We start from the raw sequence: 17,461 nt of genomic DNA, 5'->3' as shown, positions 1-17,461 counted from the left end.
TGAATCTTTTCTAGGGTGAATAACCGGGAACTTACAATTGATTTTCATAAATGCGCCTACATAGTACGTATATAATTACCCCAGTTATAATTAAAAGTATAACGAGTCAAGTTTTAAAAAAAGTTGCTTAATAAATATGATGTAAACTTTAAATTATGCACTCTTTGAATTGCCGAGGAAAAGGAAATTTAAACTTGTTGTTGCCTTAAGCTTTCCCTTTTTGGGAAATAAAAAGCAAATGAGAAATAAAAAACACAAAGCTTTTCTTACTATCAAACTTTATATATGGTATACATTTTTAATTAACAGTAAGAATTACTTTTGGTAAATTTTGTATTCATATTTCACGCCATGTTCCTCCTGTACACCTAATGGCGTCTCCGGATCCGGTCCTATTTCTTTAAAAATATATGGCATTTCAGGGAAAAATATATCACAGCTAAACTTTTGTTTAATATTTGTTATATAGAGACGATGACAGCGCGGGGAAGACATAGCTTCTCTGTAAACCCCACTTCCGCCAACTATCCAAACCTTTTCGATTCGTTCTCGCAAATCCCTTTGTTCCAATCGTTTCATTGCTGACTCCAGATTAGGAAATAAGAGCACATTTGTTGGCAGATCTATCGGCGATAAAGTTGTGCTTAAAACAACATTAATGCGATCTGCAAGCGGTCGTTCGTGTTCGGGTATACTTAAATAAGTTAGCCGTCCCATTATAACAACATTATGCTTTGTCATATCACATCGCCGTTTCGTTGTATGTGTAAAATATTCATATTCCGACCTTGAATGTATAAAAAAAGTACATGAAACTTGTTAGTAATTGCCTTCAAATATTCAAAATAAAAGAAATAAATACACATACACACTTTAAACTCCATGGTAAATCTCCGTTTAAACCTATACCTGAATTCTCACAAACAGCAGCGATCAAATTAAAATTCAGCATTTCAATTAAAATTTGTAATTTTCTACTGTTATACTTATAGAGCAGTTAAATATTGCTTTAATAATAAAGTGATGTTGCAAACTAATCACTTGTAACAACCGCTCACTTCAAGTTCCTTTTAATGAATAAGCTTAGCTAAATATTTGTCTTTTGATATTTTAGAAATAAATAATAAGCGATAAGCCATTCTGAGAAACATGTTTTGGAATTTATTACTAGTTAGAACAACCGTTGCAAACTAAGCGATAACCCCAGCAGGCAATTCAAAATTTACTATAAATATAGCTTGTTGAAATGTGCTATAATACATTTTTGCAAATAATTTACTTTAAGGAAGTACGCTTAATTCGTGTCAAACAAGGCCAATTCTTATGATTTTTTTTACGAAACATCGAAGACCTATTTTGAAAAACTACAACTACAATACTTTCTGTTAAATTTTCATGGAAAAATATTAAGTAATGCGGCAGTGACAGCAATTTCTCTGGAGCGTCTCGGAAAAAAATTTGAATTGCCGTACCCCTCATAACTCGTTGCTGAATCATTTTAAATATAAAAATTAAAATTATATTGATAGATAATCGATTTACCTATGTAACACTGTGGAATGAAAAATATTATCTAATTAAAAACACTCCAGCATTACCTCGTAAAGTATGTATAGAAATAGTGTTTAAAATTTCAAAACGATCAGTGCAGTAGTTTTGCAGTTATAAGGGCCACCAACTTTGATAACTAGAGTTGTGGGAACACGCTTTAAAGCTTTAAAATCTGATATAAAACGTTAATAAAAAGGTAAAAAAAATACTCGTAACTTCGTCAATTTCGCTCCAATCGACACAATCTTCTTTGGATATTATGCATTCATTTAAGACAAAAAATATTATAATATTAAAAAAAAATTAACCCTACTCCCCCTTAAAACCTTTTATATTAATCTTGTAATGTTAAATATTTTTTTATTACACATTCAATTATATACTCGTAAAATTATTTTTGAGTTAATTTATTTAATTCTTCAAAATACATACATACATATATGGTATGGAGATGTGGACTTTTCTTCAGTGAAAAATAAATACTGATTTTGATATCTGGTTATAGGGCAAACATTATGTACCTATATAACAGTATGTATATTTTGTGTTCTTATTTTTACTTTTATGTATATATCGCTTTCAAATCTCAAAAGTGTTGAGATTTTTAAATTTGTAATTCTCACTTTTGACAACATTTGTAAAAAGAGAATGAAAAAAAATATATATATTTAAAATCTGGAACAAAACATATTAACATTCAGCAACGAAATTTCTCGCACACTTTTGCTATTGACGACTAATCCACACTAACGCTGGTGCAATGCTCTTTCTGTAAACCAAATGTAAGCTAACGGATTATATTCAACTCTTCAGTAATTTTTAAATAATTAATATATTTCTATTCTCTGCATTATTGCGGTTGTGACTATAAAAGGTGTATAACGCAAAATTGCTTTTCCATCGAAAATGTGTTCTAAACGGTGCAAACATACCTTTAAAGAGCGAATACCCAGTTGTGGCATAGAACGCAGAACACATGAATGTCCAATACCATTACCTGCGTGCATATTACAGAGAGACGAAGCTATTGACTGTGATAAGTGCAGGCCACTGAATGGTGCGCATGAGCATATATGCTTGTGCAAACCAGATCAGTCGGAGTCAAAACATTCAAGTCAACATGAAACGCCAACTATATCGGAATCTCAGTCGTCGCAACAACAAAATAGCGTAGAATTTCAGCAATCAACTGAATATACAAATAATGAGCCTATTAACGGGACTGTCAGTCGTGAAAACACAAACAATCAAGTGTCTACTATAGCTTACAGCAAGCAAGACAAGATTTCTCCAACACATATAAGATACATGGACGAATGGGAGGCAATGGGTGTTATGTTGGCGACAAATGGTCGTGTTTGGGGATTAGAAGATAAGGGCTTTGCACGAAAATACAAGGCCGCCTTAAGCGCGGTAAATACTAAATTTGAACAGGAAGCCGCCAATATGGCTGGACATTCAACATATTAATGTCAATAATAAGAATATTACATCGCGACCTTAAGAATTTCGATATATAATATTATTGCATCACAAATTTACGAGCATTATTTTCTGTATAATTCATAATATTATTAGTTATGAGTTTTTAAGTCTTCTAAATTATAGATCCAATATTAAGCAATTTCTTGAAAACATACCATTTAAAGTATTAAAAAGTATAAACAATGTAAAACTTGGAACTGATTTAGAGAAGAATTGTGAATTTGGCTGAAAAACTCCCATTTGAATCAAAATTTTACTATAAAAGCAATAATAATAATTTTTGATGAAACAATAAATAAACAAATTTAAGAACCCGCAATAGGTAAAATATTTATTTAAAGAGGAAATAGTTTTTCTAATTTTTTTCCAGTTTTGTTTTTTGTCTTAATATCTCAATATCCATGACCTCATAATATGTAAACAAAGGGGTCATTGACCTTGGCAAAATGTAAACAATAAGGTTATTGACCTCATAATGTAAACAAAGCGGTCATTCACCCCTTTAAATGTAAACAAAAGGGTCACTGATCCTAAATGTAAACAAAGGTTGTTGACTTGGCTAAATAAAAAAGATGGTTGTGGACTTCGCTAAATCGAAAATAGGTTGTGGACTTGGCTAAATGTAAACAAAGAGTTCATTGACCTCAAAATGTAAACAAAGGAGTCATTGACCTTGGAAAAATGTAAACAATAAGGTCATTGACCTCATAATGTAAACAAAAGGGTCATTGACCCCATAAAATGTAAACAAAAGGGCCACTGACCCTAAATGTAAACAAAGGTTGTTGACTTGGCTAAATAAAAAAATGGTTGTGGACTTCGCTAAATCGAAAATAGGTTGTGGACTTGGCTAAATGTAGATAAATGTTGTGGACTTGGCTAAATGTCAACAAAAAGTTCATTGACCTCATAAATGTAAAAAAAGGAGTCATTGACCTTAGAAAAATGTAAACAATAAGGTCATTGACCTCATAATGTAAACAAAAGGGTCATTGGCCCCATAAAATGTAAGCAAAAGGGCCACCGACCCTAAATGTAAACAAAGGTTGTTGACTTGGCTAAATTAAAAAAATGGTTGTGGACTTGGCTAAATGTAAACAAAAGGTTCATTGCCCCCTAAAATGTAAACAAAGGGGTCATTGACCTTGGAAAAATGTAAACAATAAGGTCATTGACCTCATAATGTAAACAAAAGGGTCATTGACCCCATAAAATGTAAACAAAAGGGCCACTGACCCTAAATGTAAACAAAGGTTGTTGACTTGGCTAAATAAAAAAATGGTTGTGGACTTCGCTAAATCGAAAATAGGTTGTGGACTTGGCTAAATGTAAACAAAAGATTCATTGCCCCCTAAAATGTAAACAAAGGGGTCATTGACCTTGGAAAAATGTAAACAATAAGGTCATTGACCTCATAATGTAAACAAAAGGGTCATTGACCCCATAAAATGTAAACAAAAGGGCCACCGACCCTAAATGTAAACAAAGGTTGTTGACTTGGCTAAATAAAAAAAATGGTTGTGGACTTCGCTAAATCCAAAATAGGTTGTGGACTTGGCTAAAATTAAACAAAAGGTTCATTGACCACATAAAATGTAAACAAAGGGGTTATTGACCTTGGAAAAATGTAAACAATAAGGTCATTGACCTCATAATGTAAACAAAAGGGTCATTGACCCCATAAAATGTAAACAAAAGGGCCACTGACCCTAAATGTAAACAAAGGTTGTTGACTTGGCTAAATAAAAAAAATGGTTGTGGACTTTGCTAAATCGAAAATAGGTTGTGGACTTGGCTAAATGTAAACAAAAGGTTCATTGCCCCCTAAAATGTAAACAAAGGGGTCATTGACCTTGGAAAAATGTAAACAAAGGGGTCATTGACCTTGGAAAAATGTAAACAATAAGGTCATTGACCTCATAATGTAAACAAAAGGGTCATTGATCCCATAAAATGTAAACAAAAGGGCCACTGACCCTAAATGCAAACAAAGGTTGTTGACTTGGCTAAATTAAAAAAAATGGTTGTGGACTTCGCTAAATCTAAAATAGGTTGTGGACTTGGCTAAATGTAAACAAAAGGTTCATTGACCCCATAAAATGTAAACAAAGGGGTCATTGACCTTGGAAAAATGTAAACAATATGGTCATTGACCTCATAATGTAAACAAAAGGGTCATTGACCCTAAATGTAAACAAAAGGGCCACTGACCCTAAATGTAAACAAAGGTTGTTGACTTGGCTAAATAAAAAAAGGTTGTGGACTTCGCTAAATCGGAAATAGGTTGTTGACTTGGCTAAATGTAAACAAAAGATTCATTGACCTCATAAATGTAAACAAAGGAGTCATTGACCTTGGAAAAATGTAAACAAAAGGGTCATTGATCCCTTAAAATGTAAACAACAGGGTCACTGACCCTAAATGTAAACAAAGGTTGTTGACTTGGCTAAATAAAAAAAATGGTTGTAAACTTCGCTAAATCGAAAATAGGTTGTGGACTTGGCTAAATGTAGCCAAAGGTTGTTGACTTGGCTAAATGTAAACAAAAGGTTCATTGATCCCATAAAATGTAAACAAAGGGGTCATTGACCTTGGAAAAATGTAAACAATAAGGTCATTGACCTCATAATGTAAACAAAAGGGTCATTGGTCCCTTAAAATGTAAACAACAGGGTCACTGACCCTAAATATAAACAAAGGTTGTTGACTTGGCTAAATAAAAAAAATGGTTGTGAACTTCGCTAAATCGAAAAAAGGTTGTTGACTTGGCTAAATATAAACAAAAGGTTCATTGATCCCATAAAATGTAAACAAAGGGGTCATTGACCTTGGAAAAATGTAAACAATAAGGTCATTGACCTCATAATTTAAACAAAAGGGTCATTGACCCCTTAAAATGCAAAGAAAAGGGTCACTGACCCTAAATGTAAGCAAAGGTTGTTGACTTGGCTAAATAAAAAAAATGGTTTTTTCAACTTACTTGTTATACATAATTTTACCTCCTAGCGCTGGAGTGTTTTCTCAAACTTGTTAATATTTTTAATTTTACAATAACACAAAAAAAAGCATTTTTTTCTTCAAAGTGTTCCCAAAAAGTAGAAAATAGAAGTTTAGAAAATCCCTCCTTACTTGGACAAAGCGATTATATAACGATTTAATTTTTATTTTAAATGATTAAGCTTCAAGTTATGTGGGGTACCGCAATTCAACTTTTTCCGAGACGCTCCAGAAAAATTGCTTCCATTGCGGTATTTTTTAATATTTCTCCATGAAAATTTAACAGAATATTCTTCAAATGTCGTAACAATTTACAGTTTCTGGAATCCAATTAGCATTGTTTTATTTTCCATTTAATTAAAAATCTATTCAATTTTCTCTTCATAGCTATCAGTCACTCAATTCATAAATTTCATCTTGATCGCCGCTTACATTTTGTATATTTGCTCCCTCAAGAACGGCAACTTGCATAAAATCAGATTTATCGAATTCATTGTTAGGTTCAGCACTTTCATTCTCACTATCAGATTTAGTTACATTAATATCACTATCATCTTCATATTCATCGTCCTCATCTTCCTCTTCAATATGTTCCACACCACTTTGTTGAATCTTACGCTTACGCTGTAGTAAAGCGACCCAAGTAAATTTCTCTTCGCACAACGGACATTCACCAGCAATTGGTATGTAATGCCCACGATTGTTTTCATCGGAAGATAATATATAATTGGCTAAGCAAATAATGTGACAAGTGAGTTTACATAGTGAGTTAGTGCATCCAATACGCGAACGCTCAGGGTCATCAATGCGTTGCATACATAAGTGGCACTCGGTTGCCCAAATAGCCTTTGGTGGTTTCTCGCCATTTTTATGTCGAGAGACTTGAGAATTTGGTAACTGAACGTGGCCGCTTACAATTTCCATATGAAGCGGTGGTTTAAGCTAGTAAAGAAGAAAGAAATATGTTTTGTATACTAACTGTGCTTGATAATTGAAATATTTTATTGGTACATACTATAAAATCACATTCGTATTCGCTTTCTAACCAACGTATAGTGAGTGGTAATCTATTCCATGGGCCCACATTTAACATACGGCTTAATATTCGAAAATTGTATTGGAAATGGCTTTCTTTTGGATATTTACGTCGCAACTCCGAATATTGTTTAAGTCGTGTAGAAAGGGCCGGTTGTTGCCACGCCCACTCAAACTGTCAATGAATATAGAATCGATATATATTTTTTTAAATTATAATTATATGACTAACATATACAATCTTTGCATTAATATTCACCTGCAATGCTGAAATATTATTTGGAAACCCATGTACTATCATAACCATTTGCCAGGGTCCTTTGTTACTGGTACGTTTGGCGCCACCAAAATCTTTACCCCGATTATGCTGATTTATACGGCGTTTGGGGTTTACGGTGAAACCAATATAGCAGCGTCCATTGTAGCGTTTTTCAACACTTTGACTGCAGAGCAAATACACCCCATAGAAAAACGAGTTACTCATGCTGAATAACTAAAATTAAAAATAAAAATGTCGGATCTGAACCAATAGCAAAAATTATCGAATATAAATTTATTTTGTTCTTTTTTTCGTTCCCAAGTTATTAGGTATAAAGAAGTATGAGATACAATAAAACAAGCGCACGCAAATGTTTTTGATAGTAATGATTTCTATATTAATTACAGTTTACAATGACTAAATAAATTACTAACTAATGGGAGGAAAACTATACAAATCTAGAAGCGCTTTCAGTTATTACTATTAGCGGCGGTATTGTTCCCATTTGGCATGCCCATTACTGCATTGCCAACACTTTGCTGTTGTTGTGCTTGCTGGGGTGGCTGTTGCTGTTGTTGTTGCACATTATTCACCAAGCCATTTTGCAAGCCTACATGCGCGTGAGCAGCTCCCGGTTGCTGTTGTCCCGCTTGTTGCTGTTGTTGATTCTGTTGATTTTGCTGCGCATTTTGTTGCTGCTGCTGCTGTGCATCCATTGCTGCCAGATCAGCAGCATTCATTTGGCCCATACCATTGACACTATTAAACATTTTAATACGCTTACGAGTATAATGTTGCCACTGCAATATAGCTTGATCATCGATGAATTTGCAACATTGCGAATTGACAATCTCACGCCGAAAGTGTTCGTATTGCAATAGATCAAGGAAATACAAACACATCGGGTACATTAGATATTTGGCATACTCGGGTTCTTTCCAATACTGCAGGTATTTAAGATAATTGATAAATGCTTGATCCTTAAAGTAACCGCGTTGAGCTAAAACTACATAAGAAATTTTCGATTTTTCAATATATTCATAAGAAGGAAATGAATTTACTTACAGTTTAAATAATTGGGATTAGCCAGGCACTGTACGAATTCAAGTTCAACTTGCCATCGTAATTTTTGTTGATCGTCTGATTCAATAGCCGCTAAAAGGGATAATGAAAAAATAATAATTTTTACAATCATTTACGGAAAGTTTCAAATAAAACAAATGCATATATTAGATATGAGGGTTAAAAAGTTAATCCAAAAGTTATTATGTCAACATTTTTAGTTTTACTAATTTTCAAATCAATGCGAGTCTCAAAATACGTTATTGTTAAGATTATTAATTCTTATATGTAATTAAAAATTAGCAATTTACTTACTCTTACCCTTTCCATACATCTTGGCCATGGTGCATGGAAGGGCTCTGTTCTGTTTCTTAATGGTGTTGTTTCTAAATGTCAACTGTAGTAGCGCCTTAATTAAGACGCAAACATACAGTAACCTTGACCGGAAAGTTGTATTTGGTTGTGGCGTTGGTGGAAGTTGTAGTAGCAGTTGTTATATTTGGGTGGTGGTGGTGTTGGAGAATGGTGACAAGTGATAATTGTTGTGGTACTGTTGGGCGTAGGTGTGTGAACGTGGCGATGAAAATGCGATAGTTATGTTGGTTGGTCGGGTGTAATGTTCTCGAACACAAATCTATTTATATTAAGGTTTTGAGCTGTCTTTTTCTAAAAGTGTATATCTCCTATACGACTAACTGCACGCACAATTAACGCATATACAAGTGTATTATGTGGAACACAAATTAAACATATGCAGATATATACAATAAAAAATTTAAATTCAATAGTTTTAGACCGATATTGCTTTAGCCAGGCTTAACCCAAGCAACGGGTCATTACTTACAACGCGCAAACCAATGTAATATTATTATATTTACATTCACTCTGAAGAGTTATGAAAATTGGGTAATATCAATAAAATCAATTCAAACATTAACTCTTACAGTAAAAGATATAAGAAAATACAGGAAATGTAAATGAAAAGCACATAATTTTTGGCGGCGGGATACAATGTAACACTCGCCTTTTTTATGAAACAACTACTAATTTGTCAAATTATCCACAAAATTACACTTTGAATTTTTAAGTTTACAAACCGTATGCGTTCATTGCCCAAATGCAGCAAAATTGTTTTAAAATTCCTTCCCTCCTCAACTACAATTTAATATTTTTCGACGGAATGTAAAAAATTTGTAAAAGTGCAGAAAACTAATATCAACATGAAAAAAATATAATTCTGTCAATGGTAATTCTGAAAGTTACCAGACTGCATTTTAAATCTCCATGTCATAAACATAAACTGAGCATTTACAGAGTTACGAAATAAATTGAAGGAAAGTATTTAAAAATCAAAAAAAAACGGAGTCAAATTCAACATTTTGTAAAATTATTAATAATGTGATATAAAGTAATTTATAAAAATTAGTTTGTAGAGCAAGAATAAAAATCATATCCCGTAGTTTAAATGTTTATGAAAACGTTGCATTATGCTGAACTTTTTCAGTTATCTTTTTTGCTACACCCTTTATCTTTTTTACTACATAATGACATTCGTTTTCATTGTCGCAGAGAAAAAGTATCATATAGGGATTTTTACGGCGACCGTGGTAAACAATATATAATTTTTTTAATTTGAAAAATTTAATGTGTTTCCATTGTTTGAGTGTTAAAAAAAGCATATATAGATAGCGCTAAGGCCCTATCCCTGTCTGCTATTACCAGGAGGGTTCAAAAGTCGCACAGTGTGGTATAGTAACGACAGCAAAAATGTTTGAGATACGTAACAAAAACACTATGGTATTTAGTTCCATGGTTAAGACTGTGCGACATAGTGTAGTAGGTACCCATCCTTCTTGTCATGTACCAGCACGTCTAGAGGAGCGACGGGCTAAGGCGCGAGCCTTACGCCAAGAACGACGCCGAAAACCCGACAAACCTGACGATTTCGTTACTTACGACGATTCTGGTAGTGATGAAGAGACACCACAGCAACAAGAAGAGGTGTTGAATACCTCATTCAATCTTTGCGATTATTTACGTAGCAGGGAGACAGGCTTAAAAGAGGTTTGAACTGAACAGCATGGAGTTTATCTGAGAAAGGCATTAATAATATTTTATATATTTAGCAACGCAGTTTCAACTTTGAGAATACTAGCCGCTATGTGCTGACGCATGATATGCTGCGAGAAACGCAGATACATTTAGGTTATATCAATAAGGTATTTTGCTCCAAATGGTTAAGCAATCGTCAGGTGGTTTTTGGTACCAAGTGCAATAAGGTGAGTAACTACAAAGAAATGTCATATTTGAGTTTAATTTGTATGAATTTGTAGTTACTTGTCTATGATGTAAATATGCGCCGTGTGGACGCGATTCCAACGTTGTCGAATAATCGGGCTAATCACCCCGAGGTCCAAGGTGGTTTACATGCAATCGAAATCAATCCAAGTCGCTCATTCCTGGCCACAGGCGCACGCAACTCGGCGGATATCGCAGTTTATCGCTTGCCGACACTAGATCCAGTTTGTGTGGGTGAAAATGGACATCGGGATTTAATTATGGGCATGTGTTGGTTAGATGATCAGTTTTTAGTGTCTGGCTCGAAAGATTCACGTCTGTCGTTATGGCGTATAAACGAAGATCTCATGGATTTTCCAGATGGCGGTAAGGAAGCATGCCCCACCTTCGCCACTATTAATCCATTATGTGTAAAAGACGTACGCACAGCACAACGGGTATAAGCAAATGCAATTAAAAATACGTCCATCCGAACACATAAATAAATTGTAGTATTTTCCAGATTCGTTCACTGTGTTTCAACAAAGAATTCAAAGAAATTGCAGCTCTTTCTCTCAACGGTTATATACACATTTTCAATGCTGAAACATTCAAACAAAAGTTATCACGTAAACTGCCGAATTGTCAAGATAATGTGAGCATAGCTTATCATAGTGATGGGCTTTATGCTGTCGGCTGCCGCTCATACACCATACTGCTCGACGCACGAACACTGCAGGTGAATTTTAGCAACACAGTTTTATATGTATTTTTCTGTCTTTAAATAAATACTTTTATTCTCTGTATTAGACAATCAAGAAGATCACCTCACGTTACAATGGTTGTGGCATACGTGCTACCACATTCGAAGGCAATCTCCTCACAGTTGGTACCGGTTTAGGTATGCTGTTATTCTATGATATACGTGCTGGTAAATATTTGGAAAGCAGCGTCAATGCTTCACGAACAGTGGCGCTCAAATGTAGTAAAGGTATTGTGGTGAGTACATTTTTTGATAATCAAGTCAAGTCATGTACTTCATTTATATATACATATATGTAAAATTTATATTGTTTAGTATCCTGAAGATGAAATGGATGGCTTCCAACAAGTGAAATATGTGCCAGCTATTTATACACATTGCTACGATAGCACAGGTATGCGCCTATTTGCTGCTGGTGGTCCACTGCCTGCTACACTTGTCGGCAATTATGCAGGTGTTTGGCAGTAATTCCGTAAAGCAAATAATATAGTTAGCTGTAGCTTAGCTGAAATGTTCAGATACTCGTATCTGTGTGTGATTTTTGGAAGTATTTCCACATTTATTTTAGAAAATATTTTTAAGATGCGTTTTGCAACTAGTAGGCCAATATTGTTTTTTTTTTATTGCAATCGAGTGTTTTATTTTCAGTAATCAATAAACCGAAATCCTATCCTTTAGCATTAAGTTTTCTTAAACAAGCTCGGATTAGTAAACACTTGCTTATGAAAAATAATAAATAAAACCATATTCAATTTATATTAACGATATTTATTTTTATTTTTTCATATTATCATTGTAAATCTGAAATGCGCGAATAAATGGAGCTCATTCACAATATAAATTTTAAGCGTTTTTATTGACGCAATAACATGTTTATATTATGTCCATTACTATTTACACATATTCACTACTTTATACGAAAGTTTTAATAACATTTAATGATTTAACAGTTTATTTACATTTGGTACATTTATTTAATTTTCAATATATTGGAATAATGTTTGGCTGGCTCTTTTGATTTTTAGTAATATTTTTGAAAAATAATACGTTATATAATTTGTAAGGTTCTCCGCTTTTATATATGCATGCATGTCAAATATAAAATTTTTGTTGCCTAAAGTATGCCTAAGTATACATTTAACGATAATTGCCTAGGATAAATAATTTTCTTTAGCATTGCATAATAATTTCGCATATACACATATACATACATACTTAAAATATAAAAAAATTGCATTTATAGACACAGACACAAAGTAAAATAAATGAAAACAAAAATACTTTGAAAGCAAATAAAATTGGCTTGAATAATTACAAAAACATGAATGGTCTACTAATTATGAATTGCGTGTTTTCGTCGACAATGTTTTGTGTGGGTATTTACTGTCGTTTCGATATTTTCGTTGTATAATACAAATCATCCTCAAATACTTTAAAATATACTATACAATTCTTTTTCGATTTCAATTATTATTTCCACCGCCTCCGAAAAGTGGTAAAAAGCTTCCCCAACCACGTCCTTGTGTTTCAGTGGGCACTGAAAATGATGCATAAACATATTTATGTAAGTAATTTGAAATGTTTGCATATGCAGATAATTTACTCACATTTTTGTCCTTTGGCCGCGCAGTTTAAGACATCTTTTTCTTCACGACTCAGTTTTAATATGGTATGAAGGACCGGAACTAGACGTACACGCTCGTCACCATTTGTTAGTGTAAGGAACTACAAGAGAGATTGTAACATCATGTGAACTTAGCTAGCTCACTGCTGTAAGCAAACCTATAAATTCTCACATACCTTCAGCACGACGTTCTTCAAATACTCCGCATTGTGCATATGCTGCTCACGTTCAACGGCTCGTTCTTGTCGTCGCAGCTCTTCCTTTAGCATATCATTCATCTGTGTCAATTTTGCCAAATCCTGTTCATTTTCAGCCAAAAGCGCTGTAAGATGACGCACACGACTCTCTTGCATTGTCAGCAACTCTCGAGTTACATGTAGTTCCACATGTAAGCTCTCAGCATTGTTATTGCCGTTATTTAATTCGTTTTTGGCGCTTTCGTTCCAACCAACGCTATTGCTGTCAATAGTGGTAACGACGTCTGTTTGAAAGGCATGCATTGGTGTGTTAAGCAATTCATCTAGCGGCATAAAGTCGTGTTGGGAGCGACGTGAACTACTGGAAATCTTTCGTAATGCTTGAGCTTTACTGCTGGTGGTTGCTATATTGGCTTCTTCTGAGCCCTCTGCATCCTCACGTTCAGCAAGCATTAGCAACTGATTTGAACTCGATTCAGTGTATGTGGGTGCATGAATTAGGGACGCATTTATGTTTGGTACTGCAGTTGCCCCTATAGTTGGCGGTACACGCACCGCTTGACTCTGCACTGCACGAAGCTCATCGATTTGCTGTTGATACTTTGTTTGAATTTCTTGCATTTGCTGTGCGTGACACTCATGTGCTGTTTCCAATTGCAGTCGGTGTGTGCGCAGAGTGTCCTGATGTTTTTGCAATTGCAAACGTTGTTCTTGCAATAAGTGTTCATTTTGTTGGCGCAACTCGTCCTCTAAAGCACTTAGCGCTCGGGTACGGCTCTGCAGATTCTCGTTGTCTAAATACAAGTCTGCTATTTGTTGCTCAAGTTCGACTAGTTTTTTGGTTTGCGTCGTGATCGTTTGTCGCTGTTGCTCTTCGATGGATCGCGCATGCGTCAGTTCCTCGGCTAGTTCACGCTCACGTGTGGTGTCGGTATTCTGTTGTTTTCGCAAGACGGCTTGTGCCTTTTGTTTGTATTCAGCATGTTCGGTACGCAAACTATTTAAGCAGCATTCGACATTTTGTAATTTAGTTTGCGTTTCTCTCAATTTCGTTTCGGATTGGTGTAAACGCTGCTCCAACTTCTCTTTTTCATTTTGTGTCGATAGCAAGGCAGCGGAGCTCTCAGCAGAGCATTGTGATATTTCTAGCTTGATCTGTTCGAGTTCTTGTTTAAGACTTTCTTGTGATAGCTCCAGCAGCTTTCTGGCCTCACTCGTTACCTGCTTGGCATGTACCGCATCCTTTAGTTGCTCCTGTAATAGGTCAACTTGTTCCTTTAGTTCTTTCGCATGTGAGGCTTCCGCAATTTTTGCCGACTCAACTATTTCTATTTCTTTGCGCAATTGAGTGATGGTATGTTCTTTGTTGGATAGGAGCGCATTGAGTGTTTCTAGTTCACCAGTTTTAGCTGCAAGCTTTGTCGTTGCTTCCATAAGCGATTTCTCCGCTGCTTCAATTTCTAAATTAAGCACATTTGCTTGTTTACGCGATGACTTTAACTTTTGATTCTCCGTTTTTAGTGACTCTATAGTTTGTTGTTGGTCTTCATGCTCTCGTTGCATGACTTTTAGTTGCTTGTACAACTCCTCTAACTCCGCTTTCTTCGCAACATAGCCGGACTGCTGTTGCTCCATTTCTGCCAATTGTCCAGTTTGTTCTTGCAATCTTTTCTTCAGTTTAACTGCAAGGCCACGCATTTTATTGTACTTCTCCTCGAAAGTATCGTCGATTTCGCGCATTCGCGATAGCTCTTCAGCTCGTGAAATTGTAGATGTCGAGAGTACTTCACTTTGCGCTTCAGCGTTGTTGCGTAGTGATTGCAACTCCTCATTGAGGGCTCGCAGCTGCTCCTCGCTCCGACTACTAGCAATTTCGAGTTCATGTGTCTGTTGGCGAGTCAAATCGATTTCTCGTGTTATTTCACGTACTTGCTCCTCCTTTTCTGCTATAGCTATATCCTTTTGCAAAAGTTTCTCATCAATTTGCTTCAACTTTGTGTTGGTTTTTTTCAGTTCATTGGTAAGCTCCTGCTGCTTTTCTTGTTGACGTGAAATGACATCACCTCGTGCTTTCAATGCTTCATTTAATTCGCGCATTTCGCAGAGTAAATCAGCGTGTTCACGCTCCATTTGTGAATATCGTTTTTGTAGTTCCATATAATTTTCTTCGGTGAATTTTGTTGACTCTTCTGACTTATGCTTTTCACATTCTTGTTGTTGTAATTGTTCTAGTAGCGTAAATTTTTCTTCTTCAAGCTGCTTCACTTCACCCCGACTTTGCTGTAAGTCCTTATGTACTTGATTAGTTTCACATAGTTTTTTATTAAAATTATCAACTTCGATTTGCAAACGCTGCTTGTCCAATTGCAGTTCCTCTATTCTTTTGCATTCCGCAATTAAAGAATTTCGCTCTGTCTCTAAGGGATCCAAGCGCACTAACAATTCATTATGGTTTGAACACAAGGTATTAACTTCGCCAGCCTGCAAACGAGGTTCACTTTCGTTCAACTGGGTTTTTAAGTCAGACATCTCTGGGTTCAAGCATTTTACTTCTGTTTCATGCTCCTCTTTTTGTTTGTCATTATCTTGTTCTTTGATTTTGTCATTTAGTGAAACAATAATATTTTGTAATTCCTTCTCTTTCAAATGTGCCTTTGACAAAAGCTTGTCTTTTGCCAGTGAATCCTGACGCACACGTTCGCATAGCTTTTCTAATTCATGCAACTTTGTTTGGAATGATTCGACTTTAAAATTATCCACCGTTGATAGCTTATATGTAGACTCATAATTCAATCCATTATTTGATTTTAATTGTTGTCGAAGATCTTCATTCTCTTTTTGCAGTACATTAATTTGAGCGAATATAAGTTTAGAAGCCTCCACTATCTCGATTTGCCATTTTGATACAGCCTCTGCGTATTCGTGTTGTGTTTCCAGCAGTACGCGTTTACATTCCTTTAGATTTTTCAACTTACGATGAATTTCTACAAAACGATCCTTCAAAGCATTAAACTTAAGTCGCTGTTCCGCGTTGATTTCTTTGGCTCGCCTATATTTTCGAGAGAGTTCTTCTAACGCCAGTGTAACACTATTTTCGTGCTCTTTGAGTGCTTTATTTTCTTCTTGGGTAACGGATACTGTACTCTGCAGAGCGGTGTTAATACTTTCTGCTTCCTTCAACTTATTTACCTCAAGTTCAAGCAATCCCAAATGTTTTTTTTGTTCCAGCCCCAAAATATTAACCTGTTACAAATGCATTAAATTTGGTATAAGATTTGAGTAATTTACTCCAACCTACTTGCTTTAGTTGATCTTCCATGCGGTCAATATCTTTCAAAAGCGTTTCATTGTCATCATTAAGTCTATTTAACTGTCGCTGCAGTGACTCGTTTTCGATGCGTAATTTGTTTACGACCTCTTCGTCTGCTGTACTTTTCTTTTGAAGATCACAGAGCTCGCTTGTTAGCTTGAGTTTTTGTTCCGTAAATTGCTCGAGAGTCTCTTTCATGATCAGAATCGCCTTCTTGTCTGCTTCTTTCTGAGTTTCACTTTCCATCAGCGCCTCTTTCAATTTACGATTTTCTTCCGCAAACTCTGTGAATTAAAAATGATGACGTAGTTTTTATTTGTGCGACGAGAGCCACATCATATAAAAAACTATAATAATCAGCTTATGACAATATTTGCTCGGAGTGTACAAACCATCTTTGGCTTGTTTTGCCTTTTTTGCGATTCCTAACAGTCCCTTATATTTATGAATCAATTCTTCTTTACTCAGGGCATCAATGGGATTTTTCTATTTTGCGTAGGAAAAGGAAAAGTAAACAATAATTTATTAAGAAATACAACTACAATTTGCTGTTGACATACCGACTGCCCAGGGGAGATCTCAACCTTTTCTTCCATCGCCAGGATATGTACCGATACCAAAGGCTATTTTGCGACTTTTTTTATCTTTCGGCCAAATATTTTTATAGTTGTTCAATTGTAAACTTCATTGGCAAACGATAGATTTGGTAAATTCTAAAAGTAAAACTGAAAACTCAATTCTCCCTTTTGTAATATGTTACCAGCAAAGAGTTGCCAAGTCTATGATTAATATATATTAAGTTTCTGGAGCTATTAACATGTAATTTAATTCGGTTAATTTTTAAAACACATACATGAAACTTTAATTTTTATTACATAGAGTATTTCAGCGATTTTATAGA

At 35.0% G+C, this 17,461-nt stretch overlaps 6 protein-coding genes across 10 annotated transcripts; 2 read left to right on the top strand and 4 right to left on the bottom strand.

Moving 5' to 3' along the window:
• Window positions 1–261: 261 nt before the first annotated feature.
• LOC106617404 (dihydrofolate reductase) lies at window positions 262–1,160 on the bottom strand. 2 transcript variants are annotated; one of them, XM_014234558.3, is made up of 2 exons: window positions 873–1,098; window positions 262–787 (listed from the first exon to the last, which is right to left on the bottom strand). In XM_014234558.3, the coding sequence occupies exons 1-2, from the start codon at window positions 950–952 to the stop codon at window positions 316–318; spliced, it is 552 nt and encodes a 183-aa protein (XP_014090033.2). In that variant the 5' UTR covers window positions 953–1,098; the 3' UTR covers window positions 262–315. The 2 variants fall into 2 exon arrangements, 1 of the variants encoding a protein (XP_014090033.2); XR_011396854.1 differs by having other exon boundaries at window positions 648–787; window positions 869–1,160.
• Window positions 1,161–2,154: 994 nt separating this feature from the next.
• LOC106617432 (uncharacterized) lies at window positions 2,155–3,355 on the top strand. Its single transcript, XM_014234623.3, has 2 exons — window positions 2,155–2,333; window positions 2,426–3,355. Exon 2 carries the CDS (start codon window positions 2,458–2,460, stop codon window positions 3,019–3,021), a length of 564 nt encoding a protein of 187 aa, XP_014090098.3. The 5' UTR covers window positions 2,155–2,333; window positions 2,426–2,457; the 3' UTR covers window positions 3,022–3,355.
• Window positions 3,356–6,222: 2,867 nt separating this feature from the next.
• On the bottom strand, window positions 6,223–9,620 carry slx1 (Nuclease slx1). Its single transcript, XM_070111111.1, has 4 exons — window positions 9,487–9,620; window positions 7,328–7,561; window positions 7,049–7,243; window positions 6,223–6,975 (listed from the first exon to the last, which is right to left on the bottom strand). Exons 2-4 carry the CDS (start codon window positions 7,550–7,552, stop codon window positions 6,424–6,426), a joined length of 972 nt encoding a protein of 323 aa, XP_069967212.1. The 5' UTR covers window positions 7,553–7,561; window positions 9,487–9,620; the 3' UTR covers window positions 6,223–6,423.
• Window positions 7,696–9,625, bottom strand: MED31 (mediator complex subunit 31). Of its 4 annotated transcripts, none has more exons than XM_070111122.1 (4): window positions 9,487–9,625; window positions 8,705–9,023; window positions 8,393–8,482; window positions 7,696–8,333 (listed from the first exon to the last, which is right to left on the bottom strand). In XM_070111122.1, exons 2-4 carry the CDS (start codon window positions 8,730–8,732, stop codon window positions 7,798–7,800), a joined length of 654 nt encoding a protein of 217 aa, XP_069967223.1. In that variant the 5' UTR covers window positions 8,733–9,023; window positions 9,487–9,625; the 3' UTR covers window positions 7,696–7,797. The 4 variants fall into 4 exon arrangements, with proteins under 4 accessions (XP_069967223.1, XP_069967225.1, XP_069967226.1 ...); XM_070111124.1 differs by having other exon boundaries at window positions 8,705–9,084; window positions 9,487–9,620; XM_070111125.1 differs by having other exon boundaries at window positions 8,705–9,055; window positions 9,487–9,620.
• Window positions 9,626–9,940: 315 nt separating this feature from the next.
• Window positions 9,941–12,106, top strand: DCAF12 (DDB1 and CUL4 associated factor 12-like protein). The gene is made up of 6 exons (XM_014234536.3): window positions 9,941–10,453; window positions 10,516–10,668; window positions 10,723–11,124; window positions 11,190–11,405; window positions 11,477–11,665; window positions 11,745–12,106. Exons 1-6 carry the CDS (start codon window positions 10,157–10,159, stop codon window positions 11,895–11,897), a joined length of 1,410 nt encoding a protein of 469 aa, XP_014090011.1. The 5' UTR covers window positions 9,941–10,156; the 3' UTR covers window positions 11,898–12,106.
• A 75-nt stretch (window positions 12,107–12,181) lies between these two features.
• On the bottom strand, window positions 12,182–17,328 carry GCC185 (GRIP and coiled-coil domain containing 185 kDa). The gene is made up of 6 exons (XM_036377511.2): window positions 17,121–17,328; window positions 16,953–17,046; window positions 16,549–16,844; window positions 13,230–16,493; window positions 13,037–13,154; window positions 12,182–12,966 (listed from the first exon to the last, which is right to left on the bottom strand). Exons 1-6 carry the CDS (start codon window positions 17,154–17,156, stop codon window positions 12,893–12,895), a joined length of 3,882 nt encoding a protein of 1,293 aa, XP_036233404.2. The 5' UTR covers window positions 17,157–17,328; the 3' UTR covers window positions 12,182–12,892.
• Window positions 17,329–17,461: the final 133 nt, after the last annotated feature.

The sequence above is a fragment of the Bactrocera oleae genome, chromosome 2 (genome assembly GCF_042242935.1).
Source record: "Bactrocera oleae isolate idBacOlea1 chromosome 2, idBacOlea1, whole genome shotgun sequence".
Classification (NCBI taxonomy): domain Eukaryota; kingdom Metazoa; phylum Arthropoda; class Insecta; order Diptera; family Tephritidae; genus Bactrocera; species Bactrocera oleae.
The sequence above is the reverse complement of the archived record's forward strand: the minus strand, read 5'-3'. Positions and strand labels throughout refer to the sequence as shown.

Bases quoted from the DNA above. Each gene is read 5' to 3' on its own strand.
- MED31 (XM_070111122.1), bottom strand. From the start codon at position 8,732: ATGGCCAAGATGTATGGAAAGGGTAAGA. The intron at 8,483-8,704 runs GTAAGTAAATTG...TATCCCTTTTAG, and splicing joins GATGTATGGAAAGGGTAAGA to CGGCTATTGAATCAGACGAT. The intron at 8,334-8,392 runs GTAAGTAAATTC...TTTCTTATGTAG, and splicing joins TAATCCCAATTATTTAAACT to TTTTAGCTCAACGCGGTTAC.
- GCC185 (XM_036377511.2), bottom strand. From the start codon at position 17,156: ATGGAAGAAAAGGTTGAGATCTCCCCTGGGCAGTCG. The intron at 16,845-16,952 runs GTTTGTACACTC...TTTAATTCACAG, and splicing joins GGCAAAACAAGCCAAAGATG to AGTTTGCGGAAGAAAATCGT. The intron at 13,155-13,229 runs GTATGTGAGAAT...TCTCTCTTGTAG, and splicing joins TGAAGAACGTCGTGCTGAAG to TTCCTTACACTAACAAATGG.
- slx1 (XM_070111111.1), bottom strand. From the start codon at position 7,552: ATGAGTAACTCGTTTTTCTATGGGGTGTATTTGCTCTGCAGTCAAAGT. The intron at 7,244-7,327 runs GTGAATATTAAT...ATTCATTGACAG, and splicing joins ATAATATTTCAGCATTGCAG to TTTGAGTGGGCGTGGCAACA. The intron at 6,976-7,048 runs GTATGTACCAAT...CTTCTTTACTAG, and splicing joins AATACGAATGTGATTTTATA to CTTAAACCACCGCTTCATAT.
- LOC106617432 (XM_014234623.3), top strand. From the start codon at position 2,458: ATGTGTTCTAAACGGTGCAAACATACCTTTAAAGAGCGAATACCCAGT.
- DCAF12 (XM_014234536.3), top strand. From the start codon at position 10,157: ATGTTTGAGATACGTAACAAAAACACTATGGTATTTAGTTCCATGGTT. The intron at 10,454-10,515 runs GTTTGAACTGAA...TTATATATTTAG, and splicing joins GGGAGACAGGCTTAAAAGAG to CAACGCAGTTTCAACTTTGA. The intron at 11,406-11,476 runs GTGAATTTTAGC...TCTCTGTATTAG, and splicing joins TCGACGCACGAACACTGCAG to ACAATCAAGAAGATCACCTC.
- LOC106617404 (XM_014234558.3), bottom strand. From the start codon at position 952: ATGCTGAATTTTAATTTGATCGCTGCTGTTTGTGAGAATTCAGGTATA. The intron at 788-872 runs GTGTGTATGTGT...TATACATTCAAG, and splicing joins GATTTACCATGGAGTTTAAA to GTCGGAATATGAATATTTTA.